Here is a 21,367-nt window from a genome sequence, read left to right as displayed (position 1 = left end):
AAAGATGCATTTAAAGACTGTCCTTGTTCTACCACCAGCTATATGACTCAGAGTGCCCAATACAAAAAGTGCAGAGGTAGCCAAAGTGTCAAGGCACTTTCAATGAAACATCTAGAATCTCGTGGAGCACCTGGATCATCCACCTCTCAAAAGGAGAATGAACACCTGGACTCCCAGAGGCTGGATATGTCAAACATCGTTCTGTCACTGATTCAAAAACTGCTTAGTGAGAGCTCCTTCAACTGTGGAGATCTATGTGAAGGTGAGAACAAACGTTCTGAGCCCAGGACAGACAAAGGAGCCTCCATGTCCAAGAGGCCTGACAAAGGGGAAGAAAAATGCCAGGACAATCAAGAACTTGACTTTATCAGTGGGATGAAGCAAGTGAGCCGACAATTTATAGATCAACTGGTAGAATCTGTGATGAAGCTGTGCCTTATCATGGCTAAGTATAGCAACAATGGGGCAGCCCTTGCTGAGTTGGAAGAATAAGCAGCCTTGGCCAACAACCCCAACTACCAGGCCGGTGGCCCCAGATGTAGTCATGATGCTGCGATGTCACAGAACTATCAAGACTCTCCTGGAACTGAAGTCATTGTCAATAATCAGTGCTCAACAAGTAGCTTGCAAAAGCAGCTCCAGGCTGTCCTGCAGTGGATTGCAGCCTCACAATTTAACATACCCATGCTCTACTTCATGGGAGATGATGCTGGACAACTGAAGAAGGTAAGCAATGCAACAAGGAACAAGAAGAAAGAGGGTTAGAATGGGTAGGGGCAGGGAGGCGGTATTGTACTTAGAGCCCAAGAAGCAGTCCATTTTTTTGAGTCTGTTCTTTATCATGTGACTCATGAATTACTCTCACCTCATAAAGACACAAAAGTGATGAACCATTAGTTACATGGGGCTCTGGACAACTCAAGTCCTGTGTACTTCCAAGAGGAGGAGAGTGAGATTAGCTCATTTTGTCAGTGATCCTTTCAACAAACTATTTGGTAAAACATCAGGGAGCAATTTTTAAGTCTTATGTTTTGCACACGTGTGCATGCACACACACACACACACACACACACACACACACCCCACAGCTGTGTTTCCTACATTAGATGGATTCCAGAGAAATAAAATACTGAACCAAATTATCCTCCCTATTTCCAATCTCATGTACTTTTTTTTAGGGAGGCAGGGGAATGGCAACCCCTAACCTTGACCTAGAAATCAGTACAGATTAACTGAAGGATCCCAGTACCTGATGAAAAGTATTAGTGAACACAATTGATTCCAGAGTTTGTTTTTTGAAGCTCAAAAAGAAAGGACCTTTGGCATTTTAATCTATGCCATTAGAGGAGGGTCCAGAAAAAAGGAAAGCCATGTCAGCAGCCTCCAGTCCTGGACCTGTGGCAGCCTTTAATCCTAGAATCATAGGCAGGAAGGTGGGTGGGGTATAGTAGACTTTCTCCGTCGGGGCCCTGGCTCCAAAAGCATCATGCGACTCAAGGTATCTGCTCTCTCCACAGCTTCCTGAAGTTTCAGCTAAAGCAGCAGAGAAGGGGTACAGGGTAGGAGATCTTCTTCAAGAGGTCATGAAGTTCACCAAGGAACAACCACTGGATGAAGCCGTGGGAAACATGGCTAGAAAACAACTGCTAGACTGGCTGCTCACTAACCTGTGAGCCAACAATTCTTTCTCCTCTCCGTTTACTCCCCACCCCCAGCAGCATTCTATCCCAGCTGGAGCATCCTCTACCATCAGACCAGTGAACTGCACGCTGCACGACTGTATTTTCCAATACATCTGAGCAGTTGGACTGTGCAAATACAGGGTGTCCAACAAACTGGGCAAGAACTTGAATAAAAAAACTTTTTTTAAATTGTGTCATTGTTTTCTTGGTCGGATATATCCGAGGCAAGGGAGGGGAATGCGTCCAATTTCAAGGACTGGTGATACAGTGTTGGACTTGTGTCCGGATCTCACCCTGGGTTATTTTCTAAGCACCCAAGACACAGGGATATAACCCATGTCCAAGTTCCTAAGTCATCCGGTTTATCCAAATCTCAGTTCACAAGCTATTTAGAGTTTTGCCACCTGTGGTCTCCCTGTTTCTCCCAGAATTTCACAGTTAACTTGATAATCCCCCTTCTAATCCCAAGGATGCAGCTTTCTTGATCACTTTTAAGAGTTTGTAGATGGGCTAGCTTAGATGAAAAACAAACTGAAGAAAGTATATTACCCACGGACACACATACACTCCCAGTGTTCACTGCACATGGTTAAACACTATCCAGAACTACAATGGGATCTGATCCTCCCCCACACATAATAAAGCTTCCTTATAAGTCATTTCCTCCAACTGATGAGATTTCCTTGTTTTCCAGCAGTCTGAGAGAAAAATTTGCAGAGAACAAAGCTACAGAATGGTAAATTCTTCACAGCCACCTTATGTGAATCCCAATGTCTCCTTTGAGACTAGCACTAAATTCCTAGATTTGCTCTATGCTTCTCAGAAGTCTATCACAATGCTATAATTCATTACAAATCAGATCAAGACAGTGGTTTCAGCCCTGTGGTCCTCTGTTAGCTAGTTTGCTGTGGCATTCCTTGGCACCTTTGAGGTGCTTGTGGCTTAGTAGAACAAGCACAGATGTGGCTTCCTTCTCGACTCAAAAGTTAAAGCTTCGGCCTCTTACTAGTTGCATGGCCTTAGAGTCACCTAGGTAGACTCTGAGCCTTTTCCTTTATCTGCAAAATGTAGACAAAAATTACCCTCTCTGTTTAGAGGTTAAACTAGAAGAATAGATGTAATGATGCTTTGCAAGGAGAATCTTGTTACAAATTAGATATGGGATTGAAGTTGTACCTCTCAAAGCCCATCCTAACACAGTTGCAAGTGCCCTTGATATATTTCCAAACTGAAAGCAAGATCCTCTGAGTGTGGGACCCAGAAAGGCACATTTTGGGGGAGATAAGAAGCATACAGACAAACTTTGACAACTTCTCTACAATGCCTGGACCAGTCAGATAGAAGTAAAGGTAGGCTCCTTCAAAGCCAGGATTTTAAAACTCCCCAGCCCTTCTAAAGCTAATCAAACCTTTTCTAGTCTCACCCCGACCCCATGAAAAGCTTTGGAGTTAAGCTACCACAGAACATTCTCTTTGTCCTTGAAGAAAATCCTTAATAAACAAATCCCGGGACCAGGTCTGCATTTCTGATGACTCAGTCCTCCCTGAGCACAGCTGGGTCCCATAGTACTTTACTTCCTTGATTAACTCGGCTCTTGACTTACTCCTGATTTTTATTATGAGGCGGCCTTGGGGATTCTTTGGAACGTGGAAATAGAGCAAAGGAAGTTATATGTTCTGTTAAATGAGGGCCATTGGGGCAAAATGGTCTCTAAGGGCCCTTCCAGCTCTGACATTTGAGGATTCTAAGAGTTTCTCTTCCATAATTTCTCAGGGAAACTTGTGTGGATGAGGTAAGATCAGGGTGAGGAAACTTGATTTTTGCCAGAGCTAACTGACAGACTCCAGCAGAGAAAGGAATGCTTTGGGCCAGACAGGGCCCTGACAAGGATCTGGAGGAGCTCAACAGGCCTTGGGGTTTATTCCTGGAGGGTGAGACCCTGACCTTTCACCCCTCTAAATGGGGAAGTGATCCCAGGCATCCTATTAGCAATGTGGCCACTGCCAGCAGCTAGAAATGGACAAAGGCTTCTGCTGAGCTGAAAGCCCCACATATAGGAAAGGGATGACAGGAGCAGAAGGAGAAGGAAAACAGGATTATCTCCTGGCAGGCAGTGTCACTGGTTTGATATCGCTGACAATTTTAGTCTTTCTGAACATCAGGCCTCCATTTCACAAGAAAGTTGTGAGCAGAACTCATCTGGGAGGTTACCACAGGGCCAGGCCTAGGCTGAGGTGAGGCAAGAGAGACATTTTCCTCAGAGGCAAAATTTAAGGGGGCAGCAGAAAAAACTTGGTAATCAAAATCAGTAGTTTTTTTTTAATTGAAGTATAGTTGATTTACAATGTTGTGTTAATTTTTGCTGTACAGCAAAGTGACTCTGTCATACATATATACTTTTTCATATGCTTTTCCATTATGGTTTATCACAGGATAATGAATATAGTTCCCTGTGCTATACAGTAGGACCTTGTTGTTTATTCATCCTATATCTATAATAGTTGGCACCTGCTAATCCCAAACTCCCCAAATCAATAGCTTTAATGTACCATTTAAGAAATCAAAATTAATGCAGAGTATCAAAGTGTCAAATATTGTAATAAAGAGGATTAGTAACAGTGCCAGGCCAAAACATAATGGAGCATAAGGTAAAAGGAAAAATTGGTAAGACCTTTTATGGGAGGACCACTTTACGGGAGATTGCCAAGGCAGTACTTAGAGAATGTATAGCCCTGAAAGCCTTCATCAGTACAAAAAAGCAACAATGAATTAAATCCCTGCCTAGAGAACTTCGGGAGGGAACAAATAACAAATCAAACAAGTTTAGGAAATGGGAAATAAAATTTAGAGCAAGGAAACAAAAGACAGAGAAAGCAAAGTTTCACTTAAACCTTAAAAAACAATCAGGGGTGAGGAGAGGGGTATTGCAGTGTTCTCTCTCTAGCTTAACTTAAGAGTATATCTTTCCAAAGAAAGCTCAGATTAATTCTCGTTAAAAACAGGAACCACACAAGATTGCCCCGGTTAAAATTCTACTTTACAATAGTTCTAATAATGGAAGAAGAAAAGTAAAAAGTAGAAATACAGGAGTAATAAAAATAAAAATGCCACCTTTGCAAATGATATATTTGTACGTCCATGAAAATCAAATCCCCAAATATGAGAGGTAGTGAATGAGCTTTGCAAAGGTATAGGATAGAATTTACTTGTCAGCTGTAAGAATTTGCCATCAACTATAAAACAATTGCAGCTACTTTCTCCTCACTGACTCAGAGACATGTAAAAAGTCCAGCAGTTCCACTGCACTGAGGTCTCTGTGGTGTCAGAACATGAAAAAAAATCTGGAAGAATTGATTGAATTTCTGTATCCTAGAGCCACCCAGCCAGAAAGAGGAGAGTCTAATTACCATAGTGACAATAATATTAAACACGTATGTATTAAGGAAGGCAAGAAATGACATTTACAGAGAACTTACTTAGTGCCAGACACTACCAGGTGCTTTAGTTCTTTTAAAAACCTTGTGAGATGGTTTGTTATTAGCTGCTTTTTACAGCTGTGAAATTAGATGGTCAGGTTTAAAGGCCTTTTTTAAAAGTTATACATCAGTAAGTGGGAGAGTTGGGATTCAAATCCAGGTTTGCCTCATGCCAAACACTATGCTTTTTCCATTCTATCACACTGTCTTCCCATTAATTCAGAATCCATGTTTATTAAACAACTATAACACATGAATGAGAAAAAGAAAAACAGGTAAATAGAAAAATAGACCATGCTCTTAACTAGTAAAACTAAGTAAAATAAAACACTTTCTAATTCAACATATAGGTTTCATATAAAGCCAATTTAAATCTTTATGGGGTGGTCTCAAAGTATCTCCCCCAAGATAGTTATTACTTACCAAGGGGAAAGAGTAACTTTACAATGGATGAGCCCACCAGTAACAACTTAATTATGTGATAAAGGTTAACACCATCAGTAAAGACACATTGGTATCATGTACCTCCTGATATAATATCAACAGAAGGGCATTCTTGCCAAAAACCCATGATCCCAGTCTAATCATGAGAAACTACCAGATAAACCTAAATTGAGGGACATTCTACAAAATAGCTGACCAGAATTGATTCCAAAGGGTCATGAAGGGAACATTTTAGAGTTGTGGAAATGGTAACTATGTATCTTGATAGGGGATATGTATACATTTAACATAGGTGTATACATTTCTCAAGACTGATCAAACTGTACACTTAAAATTAGTTAACATTATTCTATCTAAATTAGATCAATAAAGTTTAGTTTTAAATATATTTAAACTTAATACCTGTAGGGAAAAAAACCCTTCCACTGTTCACAAGTTTCTTTGCTCCTCTGTCTCTTTCCAGAAAGCCTCCAATTCAGCAAGTCTTTCTGACTTCAGGCTCTCAGCCACCTTTAACTTGCAGCCCTCCCTCCTGCCCCTTCCACTTGTTTGTGGTGGCCCAGAGCAGGACCCTGGGAACTCCCCCTTTATGAGAACTTCCCTCCCAGATCCCAGCTACGTATCCAAGGGGAAAAGGTTTTCAGCTCACCCCTCTTCTTGTCATAAAAGTCTCCTTCTCAGAAAAAACTTCCTTCATCACCCTATCTGCCACAGTTACTCTTTATTACATGACCCTGTTTTATTTTCATCACACTAACTGATACATCCTCTTTATCATAATTTACTTGCCTATTGACCGTCTCTTCCCTCTAGAATGGTAACTCCAGGAGCACAGGGACCTGCCTATCTTGTTCACTACTGTGTCCTCATTGCCCAGCACTGTGCCTGGTACATGGTAGCCATTCAATAAATATTTATTGAATGAATAACTATCCACCTATTTCAGTGTTCCCTGATGGGGACAAATAACATTAAATGGGGAATCAGAAAATTTGTCTTTAACCATGGCCACTTAATAACACTTCATCACTTGATATAGTAGCCAAGTATGTTTCCTCACCTCAAAAATCAGGATGCTAATCAATATCTTTCAATATCTACCTCTCTGGAGGTGTTGTGCAAAGAGGCAACAAGCAAGGTGAAAATGTTTAAAAATAGACCTAAATGTGCCCATTAAAACTTCAATGCAAAATAATAATAATAAATCTCTAACATTTACTGAGCTTTTACTATATGCCAGACATTCATCTAAGTGCTTTCCATTACTTTGTCCTTTAATCCTCCCAACAACTCTATGAGGTAGGTACTCTTTTTTTTTTTTTGAGGTAGGTACTCTTATTGTCCCACATTGTAGATAAGGCAACTGAGGCCCAGAGAGGCTGAGAAACTTGCACAGTGAGAAGTGGTAGAGTTGGTATTCAAACCCAGATAATCCTGGCTCCAAAGCTCCCACTCTGTGCTGCTTCATAGAATACCAGGGCCTTGTCCATAAAGTCACTTGTCAGGATAAGTCCTGGTGTAGTGCAGAATGGAGTGGACACATCTAGGAGGTGACAGGAACCTCTGGAGTGGGATGGATGGTTGGCTAGAAGGAATCCAGGCTGGTAGAAAAGCAGAGATTTCCAAAGGGTACTGCAGGCATAAGCCAGGGCCCAGAAGAAGGCCAAAAGCTACCCTCAAAGCAGCAGTCATCTCAACAAACAAGCAGATACAGCTCCTGGGACTCACGGAACAGGGAGTACCCCCAAGTTCAAGTACAGCTGATGCTCAAAATGCCTCCTCAGGGGACAAACTGGTAATTCACATTTGCTCACAGTTCCCAGGGCCACGACTGATGGAGGGTGGGTCCTGGGGGTTAGGGGGGAGGGGAACCAGAGTGAAAAAATACCTCCAGACAAGCTGGCAGGCATGTGCCCTGGGGGAATAAGGGTGGTCCCTGATGGTGTCCATTCAGTGTTCCCCAGAGCCAGACTGCACGAGGCAGAGGGGAAGGAGGCATTATGGAATACTTGGGGTGCTTAGGGCCTTTGTCAATGAGTATGAAAGTTGTTTCAATATTTTAACAGTCAGTAGGGTTGTACTGGTGCCTAAAGTCTGAATGCCAGCCCTAGGTTGGAAATTCTTTACTTTCTCCTATCTTTCTCAAGCCTCAGGGCCTGGCTAAAAACTGAATTTGAGGTGTCATCTGAGGTGCATCCAGCTGAGGAAAGGGTGGAAGGGAGGGACCCCACAAGTTGCTCCTTCTGGCTCACATAGCTCCATCCTCACTTTGATCACGCTGTATTATAACGTCCTGTTTACATGTCTGCCTTTCCTCTAGACTGGAAGTAGCATGTAATAAATGGATGTGACATATATATGGAATCTAAAGAAAAAAATGGTTCTGATGAACCTAGGGGCAGGACAGGAATAAAGACGCAGAAGTAGAGAATGGACTTGAGGACACGGGGAGGGGGAAGGGTAAGCTGGGACAAAGTGAGAGTGGCATGGACAATACACTACCAATTGTAAAATAGATAGCTAGTGGGAAGCAGCCTCATAGCACAGGGAGATCAGCTCAGTGCTTTGTGACCACCTAGAGGGGTGGGATAGGGAGGATGGGAGGCAGATGCAAGAGGGAGGAGATATGGGGATAGATGTATATGTATAACTGATTCACTTTGTTATACAGCAGAAATTAACACACCATTGTAAAGCAATTATACTCCAATAAAGATGTTAAATAAATAAATAAATAAATAAATGGATGGATGAATGGATGGATGGATGGATGCAAAGGGCCTCCCACCTACTGGGCAGCCAGCCAACCAATGTTTGTTGAGCAACAGCTAACGTGGATTGTGTGCTGATTCTGTGCCATGTCTCTCATCTGATCCTCACAGCACCCCTCTTGGTAGCCCCACTTTGCAACTGAAAAAATGAAAGCAAAAAAGATCAGAAACTTGCCCACAACTGGGATTAAGCCCAAGCAGCCTGATTCTGGAGTCTGTACTCTTAACTACTGTGCTTGATTTAAGTGGCTGGTGGGTGGCCATACGTGTGCAAAAGTTCAGAGATGAATAAAGTGTGGCTTGTTTAGGAAGCGGGGAGACATATGTAGCTGGAATGCAGAGTGTGTGAAGGGGAGGTGATGGGTGACAAAGCTAGAAAACTCAGCTGACATCCGATTGCAAAGGGCCTTGTATATCATGTTTAAAATTTTGGACTCACTTCTAAGGTCAATGAAAAACCATTTGAAAGGTTGGAAGCCCAGCAGTTTCAGGGTGAGATTTATGTTCTGGAATGTTCACTCGATCTGCTGTGGGACGGATAGATTGGAAGGAGTGCTGCTCAACTGTTATTTACTTCCTTTGTTTATTTCTGGTTTTTTCCTCCCTTTCATTTTTCATTTTTAAAATGCCAACCTCACTGGACTTTACTGACAGTTAAAAGGATTTATCCACATCAGGGCCAGCACATCTCTTGGAGGGCAGGTGGGGGGAGGTAAAGTTTGACTGTCAGGAAAACCCCAGCTGTTATGGAGCCAATTGGTAAAGGGGAGAGTGGTAGGTTTTCACTTGCCTTCCCTATGCCTGCACTTTGTCTCACCGCCTGTATTTCACACTCTCACTCTCACCAGATGCTAAGAACAGTCGACTCCAGATTCCATGTTCCCCCCAACCGCCAAATGACAAATGGATGTATTTTTTCTGACCCTGAAAGGGTTTCACACAACACCTCCCAGAAAATATAAATCCTTTTCCAGAACTCAGCAGGAGGCAGAAGCAAAGTCAAACAGCCTGACCTGCTAACCTTCCTCTTGGGGTTTGATAGCATCTGTCTCCCAGAAACCTTGCTTTTGAAAAAGAGATTTCTCCTGTCTGAGATTTCAGGTGCCTGTCAGCCAGCCCTGTGGCACAGACTATCTGCTGGAGGGAAGAGGGGGCTTGCCAGGGAAATCTCCTCTGGCAACGAAGGGCCCACTGCTGAACTGATATAGCAACTTACTTCTCATCCCGATGCAGCTTCTACACCAGGCACACCTAGAATGATTTGTCATATATCTTTATCTGCCTTTGAGTATACTCTTGGGGTTTCCATCCTACTTCCCTGGCCCTTCCTTCTCAGTCCCTCATGGAATCCTCTTTCTCTGCCCATCTGATAAATGTTGGAGTACCCCCAGATTCCAGGTCCTCTGCAGTGAAAGAGTGGAGTCCTAACCACTGGACCACCAGGGAATTCCCCCAGATCCTTTTCTGTTATAGGTTATTATAAGATATTGAATATAGTTCCCCGTGCTGTACAATAAATCTGTTGTTTATCTACTTTATATATAGTGGTGTGGATCTGTTAATCCCAGCCTCCTAATTTATTAAATTAGGAGTGATTGTCCCTATTTAATGGATCAGGGAACTGAAGCCCAGCGGGGTGGTAACTTGTTCAGGGTCACACAGCTAGTAAGTAGGGTCCCAGAATTTGAATCCAGGCAGTCCTGTCTCTAGAGCCTTCACTTTTTTTTTTCACTTTATTTTTAAAACTATTATTCAATAAAATTGACTTTTTCTTCGTTTGATTTTCAGTTCTAGGATACAGAACAGTTCCATCATCCCCCAAAACCGCCCTGGTGCTATCCTTTTATAGTCACCGCTCACCCCCTCCTGTGAAGAATGTTGTCATTTTTTGTTTTGCTCCTTCTGGAGGCTGTGTTTCCAATGTCAGGGTTTTTTAAATTGTGCACTGTTAAGCAGGTCTTTCCTATGCATTCGCCAACCAGTAGTCTGTTGCGTCCTCGCGAAGAACAGTTAGTTCAGTTTTCCATCTGCGTTATGCTAATTAGGAGCAGTTTAATGCACCCAGGGGTCAAGAGTAAACAGCTCTGTCGGGCGGCTTTCCTGAGCTCCTCATACTTCCTTATCTTTCCAGGACTTCCTCGTTCCCCAGGCTTCCATGTTTGGTTCTCTGGGCTAGAAAGAACCCATGTCAAGGATTGCGCTGGGACTGGGAGGGGACAAGTGGGAGGGGACAAGGAAGGGGGTGACAGAGACGCCTCTCCCTCTTAGAGCTGCAGGTGCATTGAAGAGAGAGGAAGGGTCTTCTCCTTCAGAGTTTTGGCTTCTGCCATTTCCCATACCCGGCTGTGGGACTACCTGGTGACCGGGGCGTGAGGGAACAGAACAAAGAGGAGGGAGAAGAAAGCACCAGTGTATTTTCTGCACTCTGTCTGGGGCTTAGGATTTCCCTTTGTTGCTCCTCCATCCAGAACTAGAGGCTTCCTCCTGGATCTCCTTTTGCACCTCTCTGCTCACTTCCAGTTTTCAGAATGTGTTGAGTTGGTGGTGGGAGATGCTGGAGGAACAAAAGTGGTAAACTTACCACCAGTTTGGTGTTACTTTTATTTCTAGTGTTCTCTGATTTGTCTGCTGATATATGCCGAGTTCTTAAAGAGTTGTTCATGCTTTCTGTACAAGTTTTAGAGTCAGGCTCAGTAGGCGATAAAGAGAGGTGTGTGTTTACTCGGTCATATCCAGAATCAAAAATCAACCCTCACTTTTAAACCCCATGCCATACTGCCTCTCCACACAAATGTCCCAGAGACACTATGAGCTCATAATGTGCCAAGCGGATTTCATTACCATTCATTCACCTAGTCTTACCTCTTCCAATGATCCCTATCTCAACCATCACACCATCATTTGCACAGTTGTCCAAGCCCAAATCCCAGGCATTGTCTTTGACCCCTCCCCCTCTATACTGTCCACATCCAATCATTCATTGATCCTTGCTTCTCTCTCCTTATTTCCATGATCTTAAATTATTCAGGTCTTTATTCTTTACCACCTGGATTATTGCTACAGTCAGCTAATTGGTGTGACAGGCTGATATTTTTATTTTTTTATTCAACTTTCTACTTTGTATTGGCTATATACACAAAAACACACAAAATTATAAGCCCAATATATTATTATTTTATGCATTTTTATGGAAGTATAGTTAATTTACAATGTTGTGTTAGTTTCAAGTGTACAGCAGTTATAAATATATATATATATATATTCTTTTTCAGGTTCTTTTCCATTATAGTTTATTACAAGATATTGACTATAGTTCCCTATGCTATATAGTAGGTCTTTATTGTTTACCTATTTTATATATAGTAGTGTGTATATGTTAATCTCAAACTCCTGAGTTATCTCCCCCCCTCCCTGCTATCCCCTTTGGTAACCATAAGTTTGTTTTCTATGTCTGTGAATCTATTCCTGTTCTGTAAATAAGTTCATTTGTATCATTTTTTTAGATTCCACATATAAGTGATATCATATGATATTTGTCTTCTCTGTCTGACTTACTTCACTTAATATATGATAATCTCTAGGTCCACCAATGTTGCTGCAAATGGCATTATTTCATTCTTTTTTATGGCTGAGTAACATTCCATTGTATATATGTACCGCATCTTTATCCACTCATCTGTTGATGGACATTTAGGTTGCTTCCATGTCTTAAGCCCAATATAGTATTGATAAATTACCACAAGCTGAACTTACTCTGGTCAAGAAACAGAACATTACCAGCATCCAAAAGGCCCTCTTTCCTGCTCCCTCTCGAATACTACCCCTTCCCTTCTCCCTGTAAGGTGACCGCTATACTGGCTCTCAACACCACAGCTAGTCTCTGCCATTTTAAAAACTTTATGTATAAATAGAATCACACTGTATGATTTTCTTGTGCCTAATTTCCTTAGCTCAACACTATGTTTGTGAGAATCAATCACGTTGTTGTGTGTTGTTTTATTCTCACTTCTGTATAATATTCCATTGTATGTTAAATCATATATTTTATGATGGATGGATATTTGGGTTATTTCCACTTTGGGCCTATTAAGAATAGTGCTGCTATGAGTACTCTTATACATGTCTTTTGGTGGCCATAAGCACTCATTTATACTTGATGTATACCTATAGATTATATTTCTGACATGCATATGTTCATCTTTAGCAGACACTGGTAAATTATTTTCCAGAGAGGTTGTACCAATTTATACCTCCACTAGTGGTGTACGAGAGTTCCTGTTGCTCTATAGTTGGATAATATTTTAGGAGATTAATATGCTTATATATATATTTTTTCACCCCATATATTCCTCCTTTTATTTTCTTCCATTAAGCAGGTTCTGGACCTCTTGGTCACCAGGAGGTTTGTAGAAGTGCAGAAAACTGACATTTCCCACAATACTTGCTGGCTTTTGTTCACAAGAGCCTTGAGCCCCAGAGGGAGGGAAAAATCTGCAGTAAAGAAAAAACATCTTGGAATAAATAGAAAGGGAAGAGGATTTTCCCAGATTAAAAAAGAGATTTCTCCAATATAAAGGAAGGAGAGAAAGAGCTCTGTGGATTCCAGAGTGGCAGAGCCTGGCCTGGCTTCTGGGCAGCGTATGCGGAAGGCCCTAGTGAGAAGTGGTGAGGTAGGGAATCTAGGAAGTTGAGACCAGAAGCAAAAGTTTTTCACAAAAGCATCACAGTGCTGCCAGACCTGAAGGGCCCTGCACAGGGGTCAATGTGTATGTCAACATTTACCAGTGTGAGCAGATGGCTTGATGACTAGAGGGCCATACTGCCATGTGTTTGTGCATATAGATTTCCAGAACCTAGGCACAACTCAGAGTCAGGGGTCCCAAGAATAACTTAGGTTGAGTTTCCCTCCAGACTTATGGGATTGGGAGCTCAAAATGGAATTAACTCTGATTTATAAAGAGCAGTGATATTTCTTATCCATTGGAGTTGTGGAATGAGGTTTGTACCTCCAACACTGACCTGGTATTCCCCAGGGCTACTGTTAGCACATATAGCATCTTTGTGAAAATTAGGAAACAGGCATTGCCTCTGGGCTAACCAGTTAAGGAAAGGCTCACTTTCCTCTGAGCTGGCAGTGTTGGGCCAGTACTTGGCATGATAAGTAGAATGTGGACTAGATTTCAGCCCCCTTTCATGCTTCTTGTACCATACAACCTGCGCAATTATACATAGCAATCCTGAGGAGTCCCTGTCGCAATCCATCCTTCCCATCATCACCAGAGTTCTTGCTCTGAAGCACACATCAGACCATGGCACTCCCTAGCTTGAAACCTTTCAGTGGCTCCCCATCACTTAGATCTGCACTAACAGATACGCTAGCCACTAGTCACATGTGGCTCTTAAGCATTTGAAGTGTGGCTAGTTCAAATTGAGATGCACTATAAATGTAAAATACATGCCAGATTTCAATGATTCAGTACTAAAAAAGAATGTAAAATATGTCATTAATAATTGTTTATATTGATTACATGTTGAAATGATATTTTTATATATTTGCTTAAATAAAACATAATATTAAAGTTGATATTGTCTGTTGCTTTTTTCTTTTTTAATGTGGCTATCAGACAATTTAAAACTGCATATGTGGCTCACATTATTATTTTTTCCTTCTAGTTTTATTGAGATATATTGGCATACAGAACTGTATAAGTTTAAGGTGTACAGCATGATTTGACTTACACACAGCATGAAATGATTACCACGATAAGTTTAGTGAACATCTATCATCTCATATAGATGCAAAATAAAAGAAAAAGAAAAAATTTTCCCTTGTGGTGAGAACTCTTAGGATTTACTCTCTTAACATACAGCAGTGTGAATTATCTTTATCATGTTGTACATTACATCCCTAGTACTTATTCATCTTATAACTGAAAGTTCGTACATTTGACCACCTTCATCCAATTCCCCCTACCCCCACCTCCCTCCTCTGGGAACCACAAATCTGATCTCTTTTTCTATGAGTTTGTTTGCTTGTTTGTTTTTGAAACATAATTGACCTACAACACTGTGTTAGTTCCTGGTACACAACATAGTGATTTGGTATTTCTATACATTTGAAAATGATCACCACTCACATTATATTTTTAATAGACAGTACTGGTCTAGGTAAAGTCCAAACTCCTGACTTTGACACAAAAGCACATCATATTCTCGTCTTTGCTTCTTCTATAGCCTTATATACCCTCCAGTCTTCCTCCTTTCTCCCCACCCCTCCAACACATGCATACACACACTCTTTCATCTGGCTTACAACCACTTTAAATACGTTTTCATTCCTTTTCCTACCTTTTGCTTTTGCACAAGCTTTTTCCTTTTCCTCAGATGCACTTGTCTCCCCTGGGTCTTAGGTTCCTCGTGTCTCAAATTTTAAGAGCCATAGATAATCTCTAGCATTCCTTCCAGGCCAGTGGTTCTGCAACTTGGCCTCAAAGTAGTACACAGCGGTATAGATAATTCAATAGTCATTGACATTTGCATTCAATGTAAGAAATAATAATATATACTGTGCACTAGAGGCCCACTGTGTTCCAGGCTCTGTTCCAATTGCTTTCCATACCACTTAACCTCATTAGCAATCCTATGAGATGAGTACCATCATTATTCCTGTTTTACACATGGGGAAAACCAGGTTCAGAGAAGTTAAGTTATTTGCCAAGGATACTGGAGACTTCAGAGTTTCTGCTCTTAACATCTATACTGTGTTTGAGAAGCTGGGAATTGATAGCAATTTCAGCTGAAGGAATCTACACAGTGAAAGAAATGATCAGGAAAAGATGACAAGCTGCCCAGATCTCTTATCCTGTTCTTGCTCTTTCAACATTCAGCTGCCTCGTCCTTCTCTAACACTGGAAGACTGGTGTCTCTACCTGTCACTGTCTGACTTTCCTTCCAGGTTTATATTCCCACAGAACCTCAATCATGGAGGCCCAGCCTACAGCTCAGGATGGCTGCCCATGTACACCATTGGACGCTTCCTCTCTGCCCTTGCTCAGCTGTCCCAAGAGTCCAAACGGTCTGGTCAGAAGGGGATTCTCAATATTTTTCAGGCCCCTCTCTTTAGGTTCAGGGATTTCCCTGAATTCTCTGGAATTAGGTTGCCTCATCAGCAAGAAATGCATTTATCGAATAATCCCACGAAGTCATAGGTAAACACAGAGGAAATGTGCAAATAAAAGAGCAGAAGCACATTCATCTAATCGGGTCTCTCTTCAACACACACTCACTCTTCTCACTCACACACACTTTTTAAAAAAATCGTTCTAAAAACAACCTAACAGCAACATTAAAGAGGAGTTGTGGGAGAAATCATCTGAAGTGATTTAATAGAAAGGCTGTGGAATGTGTCAGACCTGGGTTCTGCTCCTGGCTTTGCTATGTGACCTTCAGCAAGATAACCTCTGTCCGAGTCTTCTGATAAACTGTTGAGCCCCCTCCATCCCTTCAATCCCCCACCATGTATCCAACCATCTAGCCCTCCTGCTTTGGATTCTTCCACAAACCCAGGCATTCAGCTTGCTTTTCTCTCCTTCAGGAGCTGTCAGCCTTTGCTCTTTGTCTTGAGGTTCAGCTTTTGCAGGATTGACTGAGATGTGGAATCCAGGCCTGCAGTCCCCGCTTCTTTGCTGCCCCCAGAGACAAGGGGCCATGGCCGGGCACCTGGGAAACTTTTACTAATTTGATACTCATGATTTTCATTCAAAGGTTTTGCTGTCAGCCCCTTCAGGGAAACAGAGGGGTTAACAAAAATCACTAAAACTGGAATATTGACAAAATTTCCAGAATCTTAGAAAGTACTCCGAGTCCCTGTCCCTGTTGTTTTGTCCCTACGTCTCTTGCTAGATGCTTCCTTGAAGCCCCAGAAGCCTTCTGTTCAGTTTTATCTCTCAGGATAGAGCTCAGCAATCCTCTCATTTGTCGCTGACTAGCTGTGTGGTATTGAGCAGGTCATTTACCCTGAGCCTCAGGGGATGTAATATCTCCTACTAATATTTCCCCTTATGCTTTCTTCTTCTTTTGTTTTTCTTTTCTTTTTTTTTCTTTTTCTTCTTCTTTTTAATCTTTCTCTGTCTCATTGCTCCCCTCACCTGGAGCACTCTCCCCAACTCCCACCCAGGCTTTGTACTGCTGGCAGCTTAATCTTTAGGTCTCAGCTGAGGTAATGCCTCCTGAGACAGGCCTTCTCTGTATACCAAATCTAAAGTAGGCCCTCTGCTCATTATTTTCTCTTGATATTTCTTCTTCCTGTTAGTTATCACAATTTGAAATTATGTATTTACTTTTCTGCTTATTTATTATCTGTCTCATCCCTAGACTGGGAGCCTTAGGAAGGCTGGCACCGTATGCCTTGTTCCCTGTTTGGGTACCTATATAGAGATGGTAGTTATTCACGCAAAACTACTGTGGCTGAACTCTGGGAGGGCATTTTGTATTACCTGTGCTTTCTCTGGTTCTCACAAGCAATCCAGTTGCATCAAGGCTTTTATTTTTAAAAAATTAGAGGCGGAGAACAGAATCTACTGAAGATGTGGAGAAACTAAGGGAAGGGTCATATTTTCCTATCTCTCCCAAGCCCTGTCCTCTGTTTTCCCCACACTCTAAATTCCTCTCTGTCTACTATCAGAATTGCTCTCTCTCCTCTACCTTTGTCTCAGTTTGATGCCCTCAGGAGACTTTCTTTTTCTGCAGGTAATTAAATTATGTATAAAAGGACATTACTGAGAAGGTTGCTTTGTTGCTTCCCCCGGCCCCCATCCCATTTTTCCCAACACCCACTAGAAGCTAATGGTATTATGAATTTAACGTGTAAAGTTTTGATTCAAGATTGTGGTCTTCCTGAGGACAATGACCACTCTTTCATCCTCCAGATCCTCTGTCCCAAGCACAGGGCTCAGAACGTATTTGAGGAATGAAAGGAGGAGTGGACTTTCTGTTCTGTCTTGAACACTAATTATTGATTGACTTCCCAAGGAGAGGGAAGCTGCCCTGTGAGGGACACAAGGGCAGTGCCTACCCTTCAGGTACTTATGATCTGAATGAGGAGAGAAAAGAATGCATAAGATAGCATATTCTCCAGGTCAAATGAAGAAACCAACTAGCATTGTTGGAGTTCAGAGGAAAGACTACCCTGGAGGCCTCAGAGCTAAAGTAGGATTTAAGTTGGGTGTTAAAGAAAAGAAGGTCTTAATTAATCAGAGAGTGAGTGGGGAGAACATTAGGAGAAGAAAGCAACCCAAGTGAATCTGTGAGGTAAGGAAAATAAATACCTCCCTGGGCACACCAGTGTCTAGTAGGTTTCTTCCTGACATACCATCATCTACCATTAGCTGCCAGTCTGCAGCTGGAGTCCCCAGGGCAGCCTGTTATTCTAAAGCAGCTTCTCTGGTCACCTTTTGAGGATTTGTGAATGCCATCTTACAGGTTACTAGTTTCATAAGTAGCCCTAAATTATAATATGGATATGTTATATGAATCCAGTGGGTGTGCACTGAGGTATAAGATGGGCTGCTGCACTGGTAGGGCCTATACAGAAGTTTTCATAAGTATTACTTTATATTTTATTTAACAAACATATAGCATTTACTAGTGCTAGGCATTGTGCTAAGCAGTTTAAAATATTAACTCATTAACAGATACCAACCTCATATTGACCTATGAGGTAAGTGCTATTACTATCCTCATTTCAGAGATGAGTAAACTGAGGCACAGAGAGGTTAAGTCACTTACTCATGGTCACACAGCTGATAAGCAGCAGAGCTGGGATTCAATCCTTTCTCTTTTTTTTCTTTTTTGGTTTATACAGCAGCTTTTTTGAGATATAACTCATGTGACATACAATTCACCCCTTTCCAGTGAATAATTCAGTGGTTTTCAGTTCATTCACCAGGTTGTACAACCACCACCTAACTTCTTCACCACCTCAAAAAGAGACCCTGTCCCCATTAGCAATCACTCCCCATTCCCCGACCCCAGCCCCTGGCAACTGCTGATCTCTTTCTACCTCTTCTGGACGTTTCACATAAATGGAACCACACACTATTGTGAACTTTTGTGTCTGGCTTCTTTCACTCAGCATAAAGTTGTTTTTTTTTTTAACTGAAGTACAATTGATTTGCAATGTTTCGGGTGTACAGCAAAGTGATTCGGTTATATATATATGTATTCCTTTTTCAGATTCTTTTCCATTATAGGTTATTACAAGATATTGAATATAGTTCCCTGACAGTAGGGCCTTGTTAGCATAAAGTTTTTAAGGTTCATCCATATTGTAGCTTATGCCATAAATCTTCATTCCTTTTTATGGCTGAACAACAGTCCATTGTACATAGGGACCACATTTTGTTTCTCTAGTCATCATGGACGTTAGTTTTTCATAATCCTTGATTTGTCTATTTTTCTATACTAATCCACCTGTCTGTCCAATAGAACTTTCCAATGTTGGAACGTTCTAGATCTGCACTGTCTAATGTGGGAGCCACCAGCTACATGTGGCTACTGAGCACTTGAGATGTGGCTAGTGTGGCTGAAAAGCATCTTATTTAATTATACTTGAGTTTAATTACTTCAAACCCACAGTCTATAGCTGCAGAGGAGCTATGATAGATTGATCAGAATCAGAGGCTCGATTCACGAGTCACTCTGAGACTGTGCGGCCAAGAAAGGACACTCCAAGCAACCTGAAAAATAACCCCCCCAGCTCTAGGAGGTCTGCTCCCTGCACGGTCATGATGAAATACTGCACAGGGGTCTCGGCCCCTGGTCCAGCCAATCACAAAAGGGATCCAAATTCTGGAAGAAGTCACACATTGGCCCTAACCAGAAGGCTGAAACTACCTATCATGATGTTGCAATTGCTACAGAACTGAGTGGCTGAGGAGGAAGGGAAACAGAGGTAAAAAACTGCTGGATTACTTATGCCTGACTCCACGCCAGGCTCAGGAACAGTGGTGAGGAAATAGGAGGGCATTCCCTTGTGTGATGAGTTATTTACATCCATTCCCCCAACAGCAGCTGCCTGTGCTCCCACAGCACAGCAAGGGATCCTTGGCCTGAGAACAAGGTTGGTGGAGCTGGGACTTCTTGTTCCTCAGAGACAAAGCGAACCCAGAACTGACCAAAGTGAGGCACAGATGCGCACCTGAGGCCAGCACAGGGGACAGTCACGGCTCAGAGAAGACAGAACAAGCCCCTCGGTATGAAGTGCCCAGGGAGCCTGGCAGCTCTTCAAGGGGATACCCATCTGCAATCCAAGATCCAAAGGTTTTTACGCAAGTTGGCACTCAAGTTCACTTGGAGGCAAACCTGACCCACACCAGCGTGTGTGACTGTTACCGCTCTGACGCTAAAAGTCACTGAACGCAGGCTCTGACTCAGCCCTTGTCAACACCACATACCTAAAACCCAAAATTCTGAGTTCTGTAATGTACCCAGCCCCAAGGTTTTCAGGAAAGGGACTAGGCCAGTATCGGGTCCTCCCAGCTACATTCAAAGCTCTCCAAAAAGGGTTTATTTGTTTTTTTCAGGACAGCTCCTCCAGATACCAAGAAGGACTGCTGTTTCAATGGAAGGATTCGGGAAGGGGGTGTACTCCTAGGGTATCCTTGGCCTTCAGAGACTGCTGCAGGCAGACACCACAGAGAAGAACACAGGTGGAGCGCCTGCATATCAACCCTGGAAGATGCACCTGCGTGCCTCCCACAGGCCAGAGGAGGCATGGGAAGGCAATTCTTGGAACTCATAGGGTAGTGCTTCCAGGAACATCCGCCAATGCTAGGTTTACATGCAGGGTGGCTTTCTTTTCAGGATGATATGAATGATAAGCCTTGTGTTCTAAGTCAGGCCCCAGACACTCAATCTTCCTGAACTCCCATAAGGTGTACAGGATAAAAAGGATTTCACCTAAAAGGTATCAGTCACTAGATACAGTTCTTCATTCAACAAAAATATAAGGTGTGTACACTGTGTGCCAGGTACCAGGGCAGTCCTAGGACACGGTGAGTCCTAGACCCTGCACTCACAGGAATAGACAGATGGCAGAGGCCAGGAGCCATCATGGATGCAGTGAGAGCAGCAGCCGCACAGACAGTGCCCCCGCCCGGGGGCTGTGGGTGCAGGGTTTCCTCCCTGAGCCAGGACAGGGTGTGGAGGGGCAGCATGGAGCCTGAATGTGGGTTACTGGCTTGCAATCTTCTCTCTCCGGAGCTTTACTCTGCTCACCTGTCTTTTCCTTGATCTCACAGAGCACAATGAAGAGAGCAGGCTTTTCATCCCATGGCAATTCAGAGCATGCTTTCTGGCCCGCGCCTCCTCCAGGCTCCGGTCGGTGATGGCCATGATCTGCTGCAGGACGCCGCCCGTATCGGGGCGCGGCGGGGTCCCAGGTGCGCGGCGCGGGGCGGGGGACGGCGGCGCGGGGCGTGGCGGGCGCTTAACCTGGAGCCGCCGGGCCTGGAGAGCTCGAGCTGACGTCATAGACAACTGCCCCCATCTGTGCGGCGCGCCCTCAATCAATTCTTAACCATTATGCTCTAGTGCCTCTCTCTATAAAAATCCTGGATGGATGGTTGAATTAAGATCCTTTAAGTCTAGAAGCTGCAAAGATAGTACCAAAAATTCACCCTGTTTCCCCTTATATTAGCATGTTACGTAACTGTGGCCCTTGTGTCAAAATTAAGAAACCAACATTGTTACATTGCTGTAAACTAAACTACAGAATTTATTTGTATTATACCAGTTTTTCCACTTATGTTCTTTTCTGTTCCAGGCTTCAATACAGGCTACTATTTTGTATTTAGTTATCATGTCTTCTTAATCCCCTCTGGTATGTCAGTTTGTCATTCTCCTTGGTTCTCATGACCTTGACAGTTTTGAAGAGTACTGGACAGGTATTTTTGTAGAATGTCCCTCAATTTGGGTTTGCCTGATGTTTTCCTTA

At 42.7% G+C, this 21,367-nt stretch overlaps 1 protein-coding gene across 1 annotated transcript in view; it reads left to right on the top strand.

Moving 5' to 3' along the window:
- Positions 1 to 1,673, top strand: part of AKAP4 (A-kinase anchoring protein 4) — a gene marked incomplete at its 3' end in the record, with an annotated part of 11,660 nt that extends 9,987 nt beyond the window's left edge. Inside the window, 3 exon segments of the mRNA XM_079910952.1 lie at positions 5 to 489; positions 493 to 726; positions 1,518 to 1,673. Of these exon segments, the coding sequence (XP_079767078.1) occupies positions 5 to 489; positions 493 to 726; positions 1,518 to 1,673 (875 nt within the window).
- Between the last annotated feature and the right edge of the window lie 19,694 nt (positions 1,674 to 21,367).

The sequence above is a fragment of the Stenella coeruleoalba genome, assembly GCF_951394435.1.
Source record: "Stenella coeruleoalba genome assembly, chromosome: X".
NCBI classification, from domain to species: Eukaryota; Metazoa; Chordata; class Mammalia; order Artiodactyla; family Delphinidae; genus Stenella; species Stenella coeruleoalba.
This window is presented reverse-complemented; position numbering and strand designations above follow the sequence as displayed.